At 50.2% G+C, this 18,562-nt stretch overlaps 1 protein-coding gene across 1 annotated transcript in view; it reads left to right on the top strand.

The window, feature by feature from the left end:
• Positions 1-18,562, top strand: part of Plcg2 (phospholipase C gamma 2) — a 141,710-nt gene that overhangs the window by 107,172 nt on the left and 15,976 nt on the right. Inside the window, exons 22-30 of the mRNA XM_052728975.1 lie at positions 1,362-1,471; positions 4,666-4,762; positions 6,021-6,087; positions 7,947-8,104; positions 10,053-10,155; positions 12,059-12,268; positions 13,796-13,941; positions 14,734-14,848; positions 15,745-15,912. Of these exons, the coding sequence (XP_052584935.1) occupies positions 1,362-1,471; positions 4,666-4,762; positions 6,021-6,087; positions 7,947-8,104; positions 10,053-10,155; positions 12,059-12,268; positions 13,796-13,941; positions 14,734-14,848; positions 15,745-15,912 (1,174 nt within the window). The remainder of the gene's footprint in view (positions 1-1,361; positions 1,472-4,665; positions 4,763-6,020; positions 6,088-7,946; positions 8,105-10,052; positions 10,156-12,058; positions 12,269-13,795; positions 13,942-14,733; positions 14,849-15,744; positions 15,913-18,562) is intronic.

Raw genomic sequence — 18,562 nt, 5'->3', positions numbered from 1 at the left:
CTTACTGTCTCAGAAAAGCAGCCTCTCTCTAATACCATTCAGTAGTGCCTCTCTGTCACCATGAGCCTGGCTCTGGCCTCACACCCCGAGTGCCCAGGGGCAGGAGGGCAGGAGTAGTCTGGCCACTGTCCAGTTGGAGTTCTCCATGGCAGAGCTTTCAGAAGCTGCATTACCCTTTATGGAATCTGGCAGAGGATGGCGACACCATGAAGTCTTGACCTGGTTCTGGGTCCAGCTGCTCGTCAGTTGGTTGGCCATGAACAGGTTCTTCATCTCTCTGTGCCCAGCTCTCTCATCTGTAAAAAGGGCATGGCAGCAGCACCTCCCCGTGGGGGTGGTTGTGATAGTTAATGGAGCCACTGTAGGGTAACACTTTCAGGACAGCTCTCCATGATGGTCAATGCCTAAGAAATGCAGGGGGTAGCCATTTTTTTTTAACCATCATGTGAATTGTTTCATTGAATTTCCTCAGGAACCCTGTGAAATATCTAAAACTTTGATTACTATTTCAGATGGCGCAATGGAGGTTTAGCAGGCTCAAGGTTACACAGACAGGAATGGGCAGAGCAGTGGTTGCAGCTCCCATGTCCGATCGGTATCTGGTTTCCCAGAAGCAGTTTTCCCTGAGTCTCCTTTAGCGGGGAGGAGAGGGAAGCTGGGGCTCTACACAGACTTGGTAATTTTAGAGCTCTCCCCATTCCATGTTTGCTGTTGTCAGGTAGCAGGCATCAAGAAAAGCCCTTGAAATTTCGACCCACATAAATTCTATCTTTCTTGCTGCTGCTGCTCCCAGCTCTTGTAGTTTCGTTTGGGGAGGGGTGGGGGACCTTGAGACCGAGTCTCACTGTGTAGTTCAGGCAGGTCTTGAACTTGTGAGCCTCCTGCCTTGGCCTCTCAAGTACTGGAGCTCTGGATAGGTACCACTACATACAGCATCTCAGCTATCCTTGAAAGCTGCCAGTGCTGTGTAGATGGCTAGTTAGGGAACCATTGGTCTAAGTAGAAATAGTGACCAGGTCCCCAGCACGTCTAAGAAATAGTGTCTGAACTTCTAGGAGAGTCATTGAGTAAAGTAGCTCTTTGGGGACTTCTGAGGTGGTGGCTGTGGCTTAATCTAAGAGGTTGTGTTGAGAAATTAGGAATGTTGCATCTTGTTTCTCCTTGACAGTCTATCCCACTTCCTGATAGACTTTGTAACAATTTTTTGTTCCTATGCAATACCAACTCTGGCCAGCAGGTGGCTCTGTAACCTTGGCCGCCAACATCTCTGGCTTCCTAATGAGAATTTAACAGTACAGGTCCCGCTTCCGGCATCTACTCCTGTCATCCAACTGCCCTTTTTCTTCCCGTTTTCCCCAAAGCCTCAGAGGACTGTGAAAGCGCTCTATGACTACAAAGCCAAGCGCAGCGATGAGTTGACCTTCTGCCGTGGTGCCCTTATCCACAACGTCTCCAAGGAGCCTGGGGGATGGTAAGTCTGAGGTGGTGTTTCTGTGCCTGGGCCCTTTGGAAAAGTAGATAAAGAACACTGGCAGTGGCCAGCGCACCATATACCACAGTCCATATCACCGTAAACTCACTGTACGATTGCAACGGCAGCTTCTGTTTGTTGAGGTCTTTTTGTATGCCAAGCACTCGGCCAATGGCTACGGTGCCTAATTCAATCTTCCCGACAGTCAGTGAAGACTGTGATGATCCCACTTTGCAGACATAGCCATCGAGGCTTCCACAGTGTAGTTACTGTGTGGGCTCCAGCGATTACACAGCCTGTATGTGATAAAAAGAAAACTAAGACGTTTATATGTAGATATGTGTGCCTACTTGTCTGTATGTGCACCATGCGTGTGCAGGTGCTCGAATAATCCAGCACAGGCCATCAAACCCCCTGCAAATGGAGTTACAGATGGTTCTGAGCACCGCATGGGTGCTGGGGACTGAACCTGGGTCCTCTGCAAGAGCAGCCAGTGCTGTTAACCACAGAGCCATCTCTCCTGCCTCTCAAACTCACTTTAAAATCAGGAGACCATGTGGTTGGACTTTCTTATCAGACTTTCTTTGGACCACCAGGCCCCAAAGAATGAGACTTATTATTAGTTGTGAAAGCTTGGCCTTTAGCTTAGGCTTGTTCACAGCTGGCTCTGTAACTTAAATTAACTCGTTTCTATTCACCTACTTTCTGCCACGTGGCTCGTCCCCTCTCCTCCACACTGTATGTCCTGCTTCCTTAGTATCCTGCCGGTGTCTCCTGAGTGCCTGGATTCATCCCCCTGAGTTGCTCTCTCTCTGCTCAGAAGTCCCGCCTATCCTCTCCTGCCTAGCTGCTGTCCATTCAGCTCTTTATTAAACCAATCAGGTGCCTTAGGCAGGTGAAGTGAAACACAGACACATCTTCCCACAGTGTAAACAAATATCCTGCAAAAAGACCCTCTTGATTCCAAACCAGTTCTTACCTGGCTCCCCAACATCAAAGGCGTAACAGCAGGCAAGGAGCTGCCTCCCTCAGCCTCTCTGCTGATGCCTCTGTCCCCACAGAGCCAGCTTGCCCACAGTGCTGCTCTCGGACCTCCTCTCCGCTGCATGCGGGAGCTTGGCAGCACCACAGACTCTCCCCTCTGAGTGGAACAGCCAGAGATCAATCTCTCAGCTGTAGGTGGTCCTTCCCCAGTTTTTTGTCCCTGGATATAGGGAATCCCCAGGTACAGTTGGTGTCTAGGGAGGGAGTGTGGGTAAACCCAGGTGAGAACTCCCAAATTATCACACTGTTTCTCAGTGTGTGGGAGGCTCTGTCATGTCACATGCCTTCCCACAGCTCTGAGGTGAACTTTCCTAAAATTCCAAAGCTTTTGTCTGGGATAAATTAAGAGACAGGGTAAAGTCATCTGGCAAGGGACTGTGGCTAAGAGACATTTTTTGAGCCGTGTGGATATTAAAAATTATATGGGAATAACAGTTACAAAGTTCTGGGTCCTAGAATTCAGGCAGCCCGAGTCTAAGATGGTCCGCAGAAAGGAAGGTGATGAGGAGGGTGTGGGAAGGACTGGCACTTGGCAGCCACTGTGGGTGGTGCCACGTAGCCTTCCTCTGCTTCTTCAGGCCGGAGAAGTAAATGAAGTGCTTCCTGCTACTGCGGTGTGTGGACCTGGTTCCCACGAGGAAGATCTCAGGCAATGGGCAGGCAGATGCATGGTTCCGTGTTAGGTGTGTCTGCTCAGACAGTGGCGGGCACAGGTGCCAGAGAAGCACAGACACGTGCAGTCGCAAAGGCTCCCTAGAGGAGAAGACACTGTCACGTGCTAGGCAGTTAGTTGGCTTGGGTATCAGGTTAGCAGCCTGCTTGTCGGGCCCGGTAGCTGGGCAGTGCAGTAAGGGCAGCTGGACCCTCTGGAGTAAATGCCAGTTTTGGGTCCTAGAGAGTCCCTGGGCTCAGACCCAGCTGGGCTGTGGTGGACTCTGGAACTTGGATGGAAAGCTGTTGTGTGGTGTGGCTAGAGGCACTTTTGAAATGAGCCTTCTGGCTGCAGAAAGCGGCCAGCGGGTAGCCTGATTGAAAGAAGGAGGCCCTGCTATCAGGAGTGGACTTGGGGGAAGAGTGTGGAGGTGCCAAGTGTGGTAGGGTCGCAGCACATCCACAGATGGATTACATCTCATGCTACTGGCACTGTCAGGAGGGTGTGGGTGTGCCATTTTAGCTCAGTGATAATAAGAACACTATTTGTCTTGTGGTGCTGGGCATGGGACCCAGGGCCAGTGCTCTGTTGCTGAGCACCATCCCCAGCCTCTCATTGGCAGATTCTAGGCAAGTGTGTGTCTAATACTGAACTGCAGGCTGAGCCCAAGAGTGAACGCTCTCATACCACTGCTGTGTGCTGGATGCTGTTCAAAGCATTTGACATGCAGTGACCTAGACAGTCCTAATAAAATCTGTGGCTGCTCCAGCATTACTCCATTTTACAGATGAGGAGCCTGCAGTACAGAACACTGGTGTAGTCCCTGAAGGAGCTAGGATTTCTTTTTCTTTTTTTTTTTTTTTTTTTTTTTGGTTTTTCGAGACAGGGTTTCTCTGTGTAGCTTTGCACCTTTCCTGGAACTCACTTGGTAGCCCAGGCTGGCCTCGAACTCACAGAGATCCACCTGGCTCTGCCTCCCAAGTGCTGGGATTAAAGGCGTGCGCCACCACCGCCCGGCTAGGATTTCTTTTTTAAAAGTCTTTATTCTTATTACTTTTTAAATATGAATAAATATATATGTCACTGTGTGGGTATGTGCCTGAGAGTGCAGTACCCATAGAGGCCAGAAGAGGGCAGAAGATCCCTTGGAGCTAGTGTTACAGCTACCTGGTATGGATACTGAGCCATCTTTCCAGCCCTAAGCAGTGAGGATTTCATTGCAGGCCATTTGGTTCCAGACCTTCCTCACAGCCTTCTCACAAGTTGGGTGGGTGCTCTCTGAGAAGGCCTTGGTTCCTGTTAAAGCTCTGAAAGCTTTGACTTCCCATAGTTGCCAATACCAGAGTCCAGTCAGGAGTTCTCAGTCATCTGACCGTAAGTGTTTTTAAAAGGCATAGACTTTGAATTGCTGTTATCACAGAGGGTGACAGCCCCCTCTGGTCACTTGGCCACTCAAAGGTGAGCCGACTAAGCCCTCGGTGCCCATGCTTCTCCACAGGTGGAAAGGGGACTATGGGACTCGGATCCAGCAGTACTTCCCGTCCAACTATGTTGAAGATATCTCAGCAGGTGATGCTGAGGAGATGGAGAAGCAGGTGCGTCTCCATCATCTGTTGCTGAGGCTTTTGAAGGAGTCCCTTGAGCTATCTTGGGGTGTGGGGGGTGACTTTTCACATGTGCTTGTTGGGGTCTCTGCAGAGCTTGGCAGCGGAGCAGGCAGAGTGATGCAGAAATTGGGACTGGCCCCGAGTTGTTGTGGATGAAAGTCTCCGTGATGAGCTACTCGTGTTTTAATCAGGCAGTCCTGGGCTGAAAAGCACAGGAGAATTCCCGCTGGAGTGCCAGTGGCCAGACGGGGAATTTGTCCTCTGCTCAAAGCAATGTGCGAATGAAACACGTTCAGTTTAGGGAACCAGACATGCAGAACGTGCCTGGTGTGAGGAATGAACAGTGCCTTGCAGGAAGGTGAGATAGGGCCTTCTGGTGACTTTGTAAGCCGGGCTTCAGTACCTAGCCACCTTTTATCAGAATGCTCTCAGTAGAAGGAAGTGGCCGTTGACTTCATCAGCCTGCCCCTGTATGTATTATGGACACACATCCCTTTAGAGCCCATGCTGTCTATTTCCTAAGGGTGGCAAGGCAATCGGGAAGGGCTTCCTGGAGGAAGTGATATTTGAGCCTTAAAAGTGAAGCTGGGGTTCATGAGCAAGAGATGGGCATAGGGAGGCGCAGCCTAAGCCAAAATGTGTTGTTGGGAAGACAGTTGTATCCAGGATGCTTGGGCTGGGACAGGGACAGGACCCCTCACTGCCTCTGTATGTCATCACAAACCTGGTGGAGAAGGTTAGGACAGGCCAACAATGGCAGCAGCCTTCCCATCTTAGCTGGACCCCAGGATGCTTCAAGTGTTCAACAGGGAGGCTGAGAAGGGTGGCCAGGGCTTGGAAAGCCTGGGAAACCAGATGGGAGACCACAGCTGTTGTTTTTCCGGAGGACATGGGGAGCCACAGAAGGCTCTTGAGCTGGAGGAGGAGCAGACCAAATGGGCTCATTTCAAATGTGTGTCGGATAAGGGCTCTGCGATGGGGCTTGAAATTTGTTCTAGAATTCACAAGGTGTGTTTTTGTGGATTGGAAAATGCGACACAGAGACTGTGGGCGCCTACGCATGGCTGGGTCCCCATCGTCTCTGTGAGTCGTGGGTATTAGCGCCCTCCCTGTGGATGCTGTAATGAATATGTGTTTTAAGCAACCCCACAGGTAGTGGTGGTGCTAAATGGCATATTCTAGAAACTGGTTGTCGTTTTATTATTCTGTTTATGACTACTGAGAATTGGGTCTTGTTTCTTCACAGATTATTGAAGATAATCCCCTCGGGTCTCTCTGCAGAGGCATATTGGACCTTAATACCTATAATGTTGGTATGTACACTTGCTTTCTTAGCCTGATTCCAGTCCAGATCCACCCACTCCACCCAGCCAAGCCTGACTTCAGGACTAGCCCAAGCAGTGGGGTGGCTGGTACTCGTCCTGTGCCTCCAGACTTAGGAGACATGCTGGGTAAAGCCAAATGCATGGGACCAGTGGGTCCCTGATGGTGAGGGCTGCCGCTGCCCTCTGCTAACACAGGACTGTTTGGCCCCTAAGAGCACCGGTGACTTAGTGAGCTATTGTCATTGCGTCAACATCTGCCCGTGTCCCCGTGCTCTTCGGAGAGCTGAGCTGTTTATTGGTCGGGCTGTGGTGGAGCACGGGGTTGGGAGCCTTGGTCTTTGAGCTCCTAAGGCTGAGTACCTATCTCTTCTGTTCTGCCTTCGGCAAGTGTGCCACCAGGGATGTGACAGTGTGGCCTGTGTGGAGATAAGCCATGATCTGCACGCAGCAGCTCCCTGTGTTCAGCGCCCGCCGACATTTAAGTGAGCGCATTGCGGCTTCCATGGTTGCAGCATCCTATTCACAGCTGCAAGTAGGCAAGGGAGATGGGCCAGGCGTAAAGCCCAAGCCCCCTTCCTGGCTGAGCTCCGAGTCCCCGCAGTCCACTGATTCTTTTTTTTTTTTTTGGTTTTTCGAGACAGGGTTTCTCTGTGTAGCTTTGCGCCTTTCCTGGATCTCGCTCTGTAGACCAGGCTGGCCTCGAACTCACAGAGATCCGCCTGACTCTGCCTCCCAAGTGCTGGGATTAAAGGCGTGTGCCACCACCACCTGGCTTAGTCCACTGATTCTTGACCTGGGTCCCCTCTTTCCTGGGGAGCCCCGAACATGGTCCCCTCGGATTCCCATGATAGCAATCCCAGGATGCTTCTCCCTGTATGGCCAGTACTTTCTTTCCGCTTTGTTTTCTTCTCCCTTTTCCCATCCTGTGACTCTGATAGGGAAGGTGGAGGGTTTTGCTGCAGATAGGCAACTGGGTAAGTCCCTGGCAAGTCTCCAGATGTGCCAGGACTGGTGGACCCTCTTCCCACCTTCATAGCTGGTGCCCCGTGTTGCCCCCTTTCCTGTATTGCCGTCAGAAGACTTGAGGATGTCACTCAGCAGTAGGGACTTGTCATCATGCTGGATCTACCTCTCAGCTCTGCCAGGGTGACTTTCTAAATGTTGCTCTTTTCGTGCCTCAGTTTCTCGAGCTCTCTGTAAGATGAGTGTAACAGGTCTAGTGTCGCCATGTCCCCATGAGGTTTGCTAAAGGCTAAAAAACACACAGTCTAGTCATCTGCCGGGGACATCACCTCAGAGATCAGAAAGTGCAGCCACCAGTACTGGGCAGATCAGGGTAACCTTAATGTTCCTCTCTAAAATTACCTTCTTGTCAACTGCCAGCCACCTCCGTGTGCACCAGCTAGTGGCCACATCGTTCTCGACCTTCCTCCCTCCTCACAAGGCCACATCCTCCATCTGGATCTTCATCACTCCTCCTCCTCTCCTTTTTCTTCTAGGACTTTGATCCTTGGATTTAGGGTTTATCCTAGGTCCAACATATCTTACCTTGAGATAGTTGGTACATTGACAAACATTTCATTTCTAAATAAGTTTACGTTGACAGGAACAGAGGCCTGATGTAGGTTTTTGGAGGACACAACTCAGCCCAATGCTCACCTTTAGCAATAACTTGTACAAAAGGTTCAGACACTGCTTGCTGGAAGGCAGGGGTTCCCATCAGCATGGACTGTGACGGTAGCCATGGCCAGTTCCGGTGCGGTCACTCGAGAAAAGGACGGTGTGAGATGTGATCTCTGTGGTCACCGATTGGGCCCATCAGGACTTTCCTTACCCTCTGTCTACAGTGAAGGCCCCCCAGGGGAAGAACCAGAAAGCGTTCGTCTTCATCCTGGAGCCGAAGAAGCAGGGGGACCCTCCCGTGGAGTTTGCGACCGACCGCGTTGAGGAGCTGTTTGAGTGGTTTCAGAGTATCCGGGAGATCACTTGGAAGATAGACACCAAGGTGAGTCTGAGCACACGGGGACCAGGGCGGCTGCCCATCCCAGCCTCTGCCGCTCCGCCAAGGCCAGACACAGGTTCAGAGGCCGTGGTTGTGTTTCGAAGAGACCCGGTTTTCTACACTCCGGTGCTGGATTCAGGAGGCACATTAGTGGCATCATCTCTAATTGGGCGGCCGGTGATGACAGAGTTCTAACATGGGGCAGGCAGGATAAAAGCGGGGACTTTGGGTCAGGCCAGCAGCTTACAAATCTGGTCTTGACGTTGTCTGGTTGTTTAGCTCAGAGTTGGAGGTAATTCTGTCTCGGGATGTATGGGCCCACCTAGACAATATCCCTAACGCGCTCAGAGTAGGAGGCTGGAAGCCAGTGACCTCCCAGATGCTGACACTCTAGGCAGTGCCTTGGTCAACAAAAGGCTGCTAGAGTCCGGAGCTGTGTGAGAGGGTAGCTCTGTGCAGGAAAAGGAGAAGGTACTCCTTACCTGATGGTGTTGTACAGTGGGTATGTGGAGGGGACTCCTTCCTCCCCCCAGTCCGTGTGCTGGAGCCTGGGCCCTGAGGAGACAGCCCTCTGCACTGAGCTGTGCTGGGTGAGCTGGAGGCAGGGAGGAGGCTGCACGTGTTTCAGAGGTACAGGGGAGAGAAGTGCCGCTCTGCGGAGCCTACAGGGGTTTGGAGTACTGAGTCTGTGCACTATAATGTGACTTTAGGGGAAGGGTACAGCAGGAGGCAGAGGGCATAGTGGGGTGACAGAGGTGCCCGCTTCTGCCATCTGGGTCTCCAGCAACTTCATATTGGCCTTGAACTTCAACTTCTCCTGCCTCACCCAACCAAGTGCTGGGATTAAAGCCATGCTCCCCTGCTTGTGGCTCCCCATTTACTGTTGGATTTATTATCACGTGTGTGAATGCCTGTGTATGTGTGTGTGCAGGTGTGAATGCCTGTGTGTGTGTGTATGCAGGTGTGAGTGCCTGTGTATGTGTGTGTATATACAGGTATGGACACCCGTGTATGTGTGTGTATACAGGTGTGAATGCCTGTGTGTGTGTACACAGGTGTGAATGTCTATGTATATAGGTGTGAATGCCTCTGTGTGTGTATACAGGTGTGAACGTCTGTGTATACAGGTGTGAATGCTTGTGTGCATGTATACAGGTGTGAATGTCTGTGTGTGTGTACAGGTTTGAACACCTGTGTATGTGTGTGTATACAGGTGTGAATGCCTGTATATGTGTGTTTGCACAGGTGTGAATGCTTGTGTATGTGTGTGTATTTGTACAGGTGTGAATGCCTGTGTATGTGTGTGTGTGTGTGTACAGGTGTGAATGCCTGTGTATGTGTGTGTGTGTATAGGTGTGAATGCCTGTGTATGTGTATGTGTGTGTATAGTGTGAATGCCTGTGTATGTGTATGTGTGTGTATAGTGTGAATGCCTGTGTATGAGTGTGGAAGCCAGAGGAGGGTGTTGGATGTCATCCTCTATTTCTCCTTCACTTATTCCTTTGAGGCAGGGTTTCTCACTCAGCTTGGAACTTAGTTTTTTTGGGGTCAGGCTGGCGACAGAAAGCCATATCAATCCTCCTGCCTCTTCCCCACAACAGTGCCGTGGTTGCAGCTGTGAAAAGCTACACCTGGCTTATTATGTGGGCACTAGGATTTGAACTCAGGATGTTATGGTTGCAGAGTGAGCTGTATTAACCTGGACCATCTCTCCAGCCCATGGCCACATAGTTTGGAAAGCACTGGCAGGACTCTTCTAGACTGCAAGTCCTAGATGGGAACAGCATGGTGGAGAATCTTCAGAGGGTAGAGGAAGCGGGGATTATCTTCAGGACTGGAAAACACCCAACCCTGGGTGCTTAGGGCATGTGTGGGAGAGCTGGTCAGGTGAGCCAGGAGCACGGCATGGTGCAGATGCCCGCTCAGGCTGTATCGGTGCCCATTTCCACAGGAGAACAACATGAAGTACTGGGAAAGGAACCAGTCCATCGCCATCGAGCTCTCTGACTTGGTTGTCTACTGCAAGCCAACCAGCAAAACCAAGGACCATTTGGGTAAGTCCCCCGAGAGCCAGCTGCGGTGAGCCTGATGTTTGCTGTGAGGCCGGTGCTGTCAGGACAACACAGGGAGCATTCACGTTGCTTCCTGATGGATCCAGGCAGAAGCCCTTTTTGTGTCCCCATAGCCACGACATTGGAAATTCTAAACAGAACAAAATTATAACCTGCTTAGAAAGAAAGGCTGCAGGAAACCCAGGTCTCTTTTGATTGCCTAAGACCCTCTTTGTAGTGCCGGACACTGCCAAGGGCAGGTGGTACCACTTAAGGTGTGATTGTCACAGCCTTTAAGTACCTCTGTGTGTGTGTGTGTGTGATCATTACTTATCTGTTGCTGTGATAAAACACCATGACCGGGGGCAACTTATCATAGAACAAAGAATTTATTTGGGCTTAGGGTTCTAGGTTCTAGAGGGATAAGAAAGAGGGAGATAGAGAGGGAAGAAGGGGGGAAGAGGGGGGGAAAGGAAGAGCGAGGGGGAGGGGAGAGTGAGAGCACCAGGAATGGCCCGAGGCTTTGAAACCTCCAACCTGTCCCCCAATGATGTACCTCCTCCAGCAAGGCCACACTTCCTAAACCTCCCCTAACAGCGCCATCTACTGGGGAGTAGGTATTCAAATACACGGGGGACATTCTCATTCAGACCACCAGTGTGTCCCTAGTCCCATTCCCAACACTGTGGTAAAATACCCAGTCATGTCACACCCATGGTTAGGAGTAGAGAGAGAATAAGCTAATCCATTCCCAGTACACAGCCAGCTTTCTCTCTGCTCACACAGTCCAGAGCCCCAAGCCAGGGAACGGTACTGCCCACTTTCAGGTTGGCAGTCAAGACCATCCCCCACAGATGTGGCAACAGGCTGACCTGACCTACACAGTCTCTCGCTGAGACTCTCTGCCCAGGCAATTCCACTTTGCGTCAAGTTGACCATTAAAACTACCCATTATGGTGGGTGTTTGAGTGCATACAGGTGTAGTTGTGTGTGTGGAGGCCAGAGGCCAATCTTGGCTGTCATTCTTCAGCTGTCCATCTTTTCTCTCCTTTTCTCTCCTTTTCTTTTCTTTCCTTTTCTTTTCCTTTTCCTCTTCCTCTTCCTTTTCCTTCCTTCCTTCCTTCCTTCCTCCCTCCCTCCCTCCCTCCCTCCCTCCCTCCCTCCCTTTCTCTCTCTCTCTCTCTCTCTCTCTCTCTCTCTCTGAGATAGGCTCTGTCCCCGGGCTTGGAATCAGCAAGCAGACTAGGCTGGTTGACCAGCAAGCTCTGTGGATCCTCCTTCTGCAAGCCTGGCATACTGGGATTGCAAGGATACACTGCCATGCCTGGCTTTTCTTCATAACTTGTGGACTCCAACTCAAGACCTGCTTACACAGTTGGCGCGTTACTGAGTGGGCCATCTTCCTATCCCTTCGGTGTCTTTTCGAGAGAGTCTTGGTTTCCTTTTGTTACCTGGGCCTCTGCCACTGCACTCCGAAATGAGGTTGACCTTCTCCTCTGTCTTAGTCAATGTTCTATTGCTGTGCAGCTACACCATGGCAACGGCAACTCTTATAAAGGAAAGCATTTAATTGGGGCTGGTTTACAGATTCAGAGGTTTAGTCCATTGTCATCATGGAGGGAAGCATGGTAGCACACAGGCAGACATGGTGCTGGAGAGGTAGCTGAGGGTTCTCTATCTGGATCCACAGGCAACAGGAAGATAGAGAATCACTGGGCCAGGCTTGTGCCCTTGAAACCTCAAAGCCACCCCCAGTGACACACTTCCTCCAACAAGGCCACACCTACTCCAGTGAGGCCACACCCCCGAATAGTGCCTCTCTCTGGCGACCAAGCATTCAGATCTATGGGCTTATGGGGACCATATGGGGACCACGCTTATTCAATCTGCCATATTCTCTCTACAGAAAACCCTGACTTCCGAGAAATCCGCTCCTTCGTGGAGACAAAGGCAGACAGCATTGTCCGGCAGAAGCCCGTTGAACTATTGCGGTACAATCAGAAGGGCCTCACGCGTGTCTACCCGAAGGGACAGAGAGTTGACTCCTCAAACTATGACCCATTCCGCCTGTGGCTGTGTGGCTCCCAGATGGTGGCACTCAATTTCCAGACTGCAGGTAAAGGACTACAGTAGCCAGCCTGTCCTAGCCGAGTGGTGGCCCTGTCATAGCTGGTCAAGTCAGCTGGGCGGCTGGTGGGATGCGGTGTTTCTGAACAAGTGATTGAGCTGGACCATCAAGGCTGAACTTGAAGGCTGGCTAGTGCAAAGCCCCTGAGCTGAGTGGACTCCTGTCTGAGGCAGGCTCTGTGCTCACGAGTGACAGGGTGTTATCATTCTGGTTTAGGAAGGAAACACAATAGCTTATTTAACTAGTAAGTGTAGGAGTGGTTTGCAGCCTCAGGCTTGGCTGGATCCAGGAGTTCGGTGGCTGCCTTACCCCTCCTCCTTGTGTGGTGTTTCCTTTCTGAGGGCTTCAGTCACACACTCTCTCTCTAGAAACTTCCATAGTAGGGAAGACCCATGCACACAAATTTCTGGACTTTGCTCTTTGCATCCTATGGATTTTTCTTGTAGCTACTTGGATCCCACAGAAGGGAGCTGAAGTTTATTTAACAACTGCCTGCAACCTAGCTCTAGGTGTCTGTAGGTCAGGTCCTGTCCCTGTCTACCACAGACGCCACTGCCTCCTGGGCCCTCCCATGAGCCTTGTTCCCAGGTACAGGTGCACAGCTGCGGGACAAACATCTCTTACTCGTGCCGTGGTTCCCAAGAAGCTCACATTTTGATTAGCCACCCCAGGGAGGTCCACTGAGCAACTGTATCCTGTGCTACTTGTCCCAGTTCCTCCTCTAGACTGGGTGGAAGCGTGGGCACTGTTCTCTGGTGTAACTTCACTACTGCAGTTGCAGTTTATGAAGCTCTTTCAATCTTTGCCCATCGGGTGGAAACTGACGTTAAATCGTAGTTACAGTTTCTGGGCAAGGCATTGTTCTTTGAGTAACATTAACCATTTCCCCCTCACCCACTCAAAGGATGTTTGCGTTGGTTTTCCTGAAAAGTGGTCAGTCCTCTTATCCAATGTGTCCCACACAGCTGGCTTTTTATTCATGCCTCAGAACATCTGTCTGTTATTTGAACTGAGATGATCCACTCTTAAGTTTATTATTGTGTGTGTACGTGTGGGCGTGTATGCCACGGCACACACGTGAAGGTTGGGGACCACCTTTGCGGAGTCTCTCTTACTGTCTTTGTGGGTTCTGGGGACCACACTCAGGTCACCAGGCTTGCACGGCCAGCGCCTTTATCTGCTTGCTGAGCCACCTTACCCTTGAACTCTAATGATTTACCTTGCAGTGTTTTCTAAAGCACTGGGGGTGGAACTTTGGGCTTGCATGTGCCAAGCAAGCATTCTACCCCTGACCCACTCCCCTTTTCAGTAGATTCTAATTTATTAAGGCTTACAAGAGTGTTCCCTGATGTGGGGTTGTTTTTAAATGCTCTCCGTATTTCCTTGGAGTCCGGTGTTTTTTTTTTTTTTGAACAGTTGAAATCATCCTAGGAAGGTCCTGTAACCGGCGCCCATGAGCGCCTGGAAGCTGGTGTTGCCTGGCTGCCCCATAGCAGCCCTGTGCTCTCCTTTCAGACAAGTACATGCAGATGAACCACGCGCTGTTTTCACTCAATGGGCGGACAGGCTATGTCCTGCAGCCTGAGAGCATGCGCTCTGAGAAGTATGACCCGATGCCACCAGAGTCTCAGAGGAAGATCGTGATGACACTCACTGTCAAGGTAGAGTGGCAGGTGGGCGGGTCTCCTGGGACACTGGTGACACTCTTGACTCTGTTAAGCCATTTAACAGCACTTCAGGCTTATATGGTTGACCCCGGGTCATTCTGGGCGGACCCTCTTTAAACCTTTCCTGTCACTTGCCCTTGTCTGGGTGTGAGGTGTGCATTTGGGGTTCCTGTGAGGTCAGCCTCTGGCCAAGAGGAGAGTTCTTCTCCCTTTTGCCTTAGAGGGGTCAGAGCTTTCTTAAGTTAATCTAGTCCTTAGCATTTGGGGAAGATATGAGAGAGAGTTAGGAAGATCCAGGAAGTTTAGATGAGATGGGCTGGGGATGTAGCTTCATTTTTTTGGAGTGCTTGTCCAGCATGTATGAAGCTCTGGGAGCACCAGGGAGACAGAGACAGGAGGATTGTCATGAGGGTGAGTGAAGCTAGCCTTGTCTACAGAGCAAGCTTGAAGCCTGCTTAGGATACATTTTTCATTTTAGAAATGTTCAAAAGTGAAGGCTTTGTAAGGAACCTTAAATAAGGGTCAGTTATAAACGCGCCACCCCACTGTCCTTGTCTGGGAAATACAGTGTCAAGATACTGTTGTACCTGTGCTCAAGTGAGACTCTCCTGCTGAGTCACATGACCTCAGCTCTGGTCAAGACCGCTCCCTATCATCAAACAGTAATGGTGGGTCGGTCGGCATCCATGCCTCTGAGTGCTGTGGTGACTTGTCCACTGAATAAGGGTGGTTTTGAACTTGTGCAGTCTGGTTCTAGAATTACAATCCTTGCCTTCCATGTCCTAGGTTCTTGGCGCACGCCACCTCCCCAAACTAGGGCGGAGTATTGCGTGTCCCTTCGTGGAGGTGGAAATCTGCGGGGCTGAGTATGACAGCAACAAGTTCAAGACCACGGTTGTGAGTAAGTAGTTGGCTCTTTCTGCTTGTGTGGGTGTGCTCAGGTGCTTGCGGAGGTCAGAGGTCAACATCAGATGTCTTCCTCAATCATTCTCTGTCTTAGTTTTTGAGACAGGATCTCTCTAAGAACATGGAGCTCATCAATTCAGGTACACTGGCTGGCCAGTGGGCTCCAGGGGTCTGCCTGTGTCTCCCCCAGCACTGGCTTACAGACATGTGCTTGGCTTGGACATAGATGCTGTGATCCTGCTTACAGCAGGCATCTCCCCAGCCCCGCTGGTCCTTCTGTTTGAAGGTTAAGGGAGCAGACTCCCAAGTGGGTTACCGTTCCTCCGTGACTTTGTGATATATTTTTGCTGTTGTGCATTTCCGTCCCCCACCATTCAACCTCTAGTCGAGGAAGCAGAGCCACCTGCCTAATTGCTAGATGCACCCAGGGGACAACTCAGGTGCACACCAATTAAGCTGGCCTTTTTATAGGGTGGCAGGTTTGCTGTGTGTCTTGGCTTATAAGGCTGGTCATCTATGAGAACGCCCAACACATTTCAGAGACCCCTAGCTCACTTTCCTCCTCAGGTTCACAGGGGCTCTGCTCACCTCTTTTCTTGGTACCCCCATGCCGAGTTCTGCTCTACACCATGGCCCTCTTCCCTTCTCCTATCCCACGAGATGAGATGGGTAAGGTGGCAGCATGTTCCTCTGCTCACGCAAGGCTGGCCTGCAGCAGGATCGCTTGCTGGAAAAGAAATAACAAAAGATGATCCTTCATGGCTTCTTAGACCTGGGTGGGGATGCAAATTCATTTACTAGACTGAGGGACTTGAAGCTGAGGTTGCCAAGCCTAGCTCACCCTGAGGAGGCAGAGCATGTGAATCGGTAACAAGTTTTGGTCTTTTCCAGATGACAACGGCCTCAGCCCTGTCTGGGCTCCAACGCAGGAGAAGGTGACATTTGAAATTTATGATCCCAACCTTGCGTTCCTCCGCTTTGTGGTCTACGAGGAGGACATGTTCAGTGACCCCAACTTCCTGGCTCATGCCACGTACCCCATTAAAGGGATCAAGTCAGGTAAGGAGCGTTAGCAAAGATGCTCAGTGTGGGGGAGCCGAGTCCTTTGGTCTGTGCTGCAGGCTGTAAAAAGAACATGCCAGCATCTTTCCTGGTTCAGGCTAAGCCACAACAAAGCCGATCCGGTGGGTGTTAAGCACGGGGTGGGGAGAAAGGGGAGAAAGGCTGAGTCCTCTAAAGTTCATGACCAGTGAGCAAAACATCAGCTAGTCCACCCTCAGCCTGGCACTGTCTGATTTCACTGTGAGATGCTTCAGGCAGTTTGTCTTCATTAGCAGGTGAAGAGATATGTTCTTCCTCAAGCCATGTGCACTGCTGGCCAGCATCCTAAGGATGAGGCCCCGAGCATCCACAAGGATGTCTCTTAAAACATTCCGAATTTATCGTCTTCTACTAGACATGGTGGTTGACCTAATTCTTAGACTTCTTTTTGTGCTGAACACAATACAAATCCCCTCCTGCCCCACAAAAGCAGGGCATATCAGAACCCATACATCGGGGCATCTCTCAGCGCTCGGCAGAGAAGCTGCCTTTTGAGGTAGACGGTAATAAATGCAGAGAATAAGGGATGGTGGGGTGCTTGGTTCTGTATAGGACATCTATGTCACGCCCTCCCCAAAAGTTCAGGGATCATCAAGGAAGAGGGCACAGAAAGATTATAAGAGCTTCAGATGTCTGTAGCTACAGCCACAAGACTGGTACAAGATCAAGCCAACCCAAATCACAGCGCAGATGGGGGAAGGGCTCATGAAGTCCCTCTCCTCGATGAGCTGTTGGCAACAGATGGCTGCTGGGAGAGAGGGAGTCCCTTTTTCTTCTTCAGGGATTCAGCCCCAGACAGGTTACCCAGCTCCAGTAGATGGTCCCCACCTGTGTGTTAAGTGCATTCAGTGGGTTTAGAAAAAGAGCACATGAATTGGGGAGGGGAAAGTGGTAGGGAGGAACTAAGGTGGATTTGATCAAAGCATGCACACACACACACACACACACACACACACTCACACACATACACACAAAATTCTCAAACAATAAAAAATATGGAAAAAAAAACCCTAAACAAACCCAAACCTTCAGTATTGAATTTTTCCATTGTGGCTAAGATGGTGTCTTCCCAGGCCTGGCAGTTCCCGGAAGGTAGCCATCCTTAGGTGATATGGTTTCTCTCAGTTCCTTCCTCCCTGGATTTCCCACGTGATCTAACACACAGGCTAGCTACATGACAAATTTCTTTTTTCTTTATCCACAGCATTGCTGATTCATGAGACAGACATCATAGATCTTTCTGGATCCCCCAGGAGGTCACTGTTCCCTTGTTTCCCAGAGCAGTCATTTTTCAAGAGAAAGAAATTACTATCATTTTTGTCATTTATATCAAATGACTGTCTTTTGATGTTTGGAAGCCTGGGCTCTATTCAGTGCTGAACTGGGCCTTTTGAAAACTTGGACCACGCCACATTTTCTCTTATAAAGTCTCTCAGCTTCTCCAGCCATTTCTCCCACTCCTTGCTAGCCCCGTCTCCAAGCAGCAGATGCATTGGGGGCTCCTGCTAGAAAATGTTAATTGATGGGTCCACCAGGGGATGCTCTGATTCAGCCCAGTGTGGAGCTCCGGAATCAGCCTGTGTTGTGTCCCGCTTCCCTAGGATCTGGGTGGTGCTGAGCAAAGGAGGCTGGACCCCAGCTGCCAGTCTTACTATGGAGGACCCCAACATATGGAGTGAGAGTCTGGGGAAATGTTTAAAGCCTCATTTCTATTTAGCCATTTAGAAATAGCATTTGAGGACATTATGACAATAATAATAGCAAACACCCTGTGATGGTTTAACATGCACTACAGATGACATTAAAGCCGGCATCAGAGCTGCTGGACTCTGTTTGGCTACGTGCTTTTTCAGACTAGCCCAGTAAACAGGGTTCTGTAATGCTGCTGCCTCCTCCTCCCGACAAGAAGAGTAGTGTTGGGAGAATCTTTGCAGCTCTGGTCTTAATGCCCTCATGGCATTAAGGAGCTAGTGCCAGGTGGTTCCTGGACCGTCTTGCTCCTCCTCTGATCCTACCATCCTTTGAAAGATGGGGAGGTTACCTTTGGGATGAAGTCAGAGCTCACAGCACACTGCCTTTCCTTATTGGTAGGGAATCAGTTCCCCTAAGATGACTTAGGTTGGAAATTGAAAAAAACCAACAAGGAAACATTAAGGTGGATTAATAATGGCAGCGTCCGCCCCTTTCTAACTAAGAGATAACCACAGCAGGGACATTCTCCCTTCTCTTGTCAGCCCCCAGCATATCTGTATTCATGAGAGGCAGGAAATAAAAGGAATAGTCCTTTTGTGCAGACGGCTTCCAGGGCCTTCTAAACTCGAAAATAAACTTTGCCCATTGTTAGCATGGCTGCACTTAAGCTTTCAAATGGGCTGGGCCCTGCTCAGGAGGGAACGGCATTTACTGCATTCATCTCCCTTCATTTCTTCTTCCTTAACCCTTAACAGGAAGCCTGGGAGGGTTTGCTTTCCTTTTTTTTTTTTTTTTTTTTTTTTTTTTATTAATTCATTTTTACTTTTAAAGTCTGGGCACTTCAAGGCCTAGTGATGCGAACTAACTCATTTAAGGTCATAAGCTGGAATTTGCCCATTGTGTTTTCATCTCTGTA

Source organism: Peromyscus californicus, unplaced genomic scaffold, assembly GCF_007827085.1.
Source record: "Peromyscus californicus insignis strain IS unplaced genomic scaffold, ASM782708v3 Scaffold_8__1_contigs__length_139910024, whole genome shotgun sequence".
Classification (NCBI taxonomy): domain Eukaryota; kingdom Metazoa; phylum Chordata; class Mammalia; order Rodentia; family Cricetidae; genus Peromyscus; species Peromyscus californicus.
The sequence above is the reverse complement of the archived record's forward strand: the minus strand, read 5'-3'. Positions and strand labels throughout refer to the sequence as shown.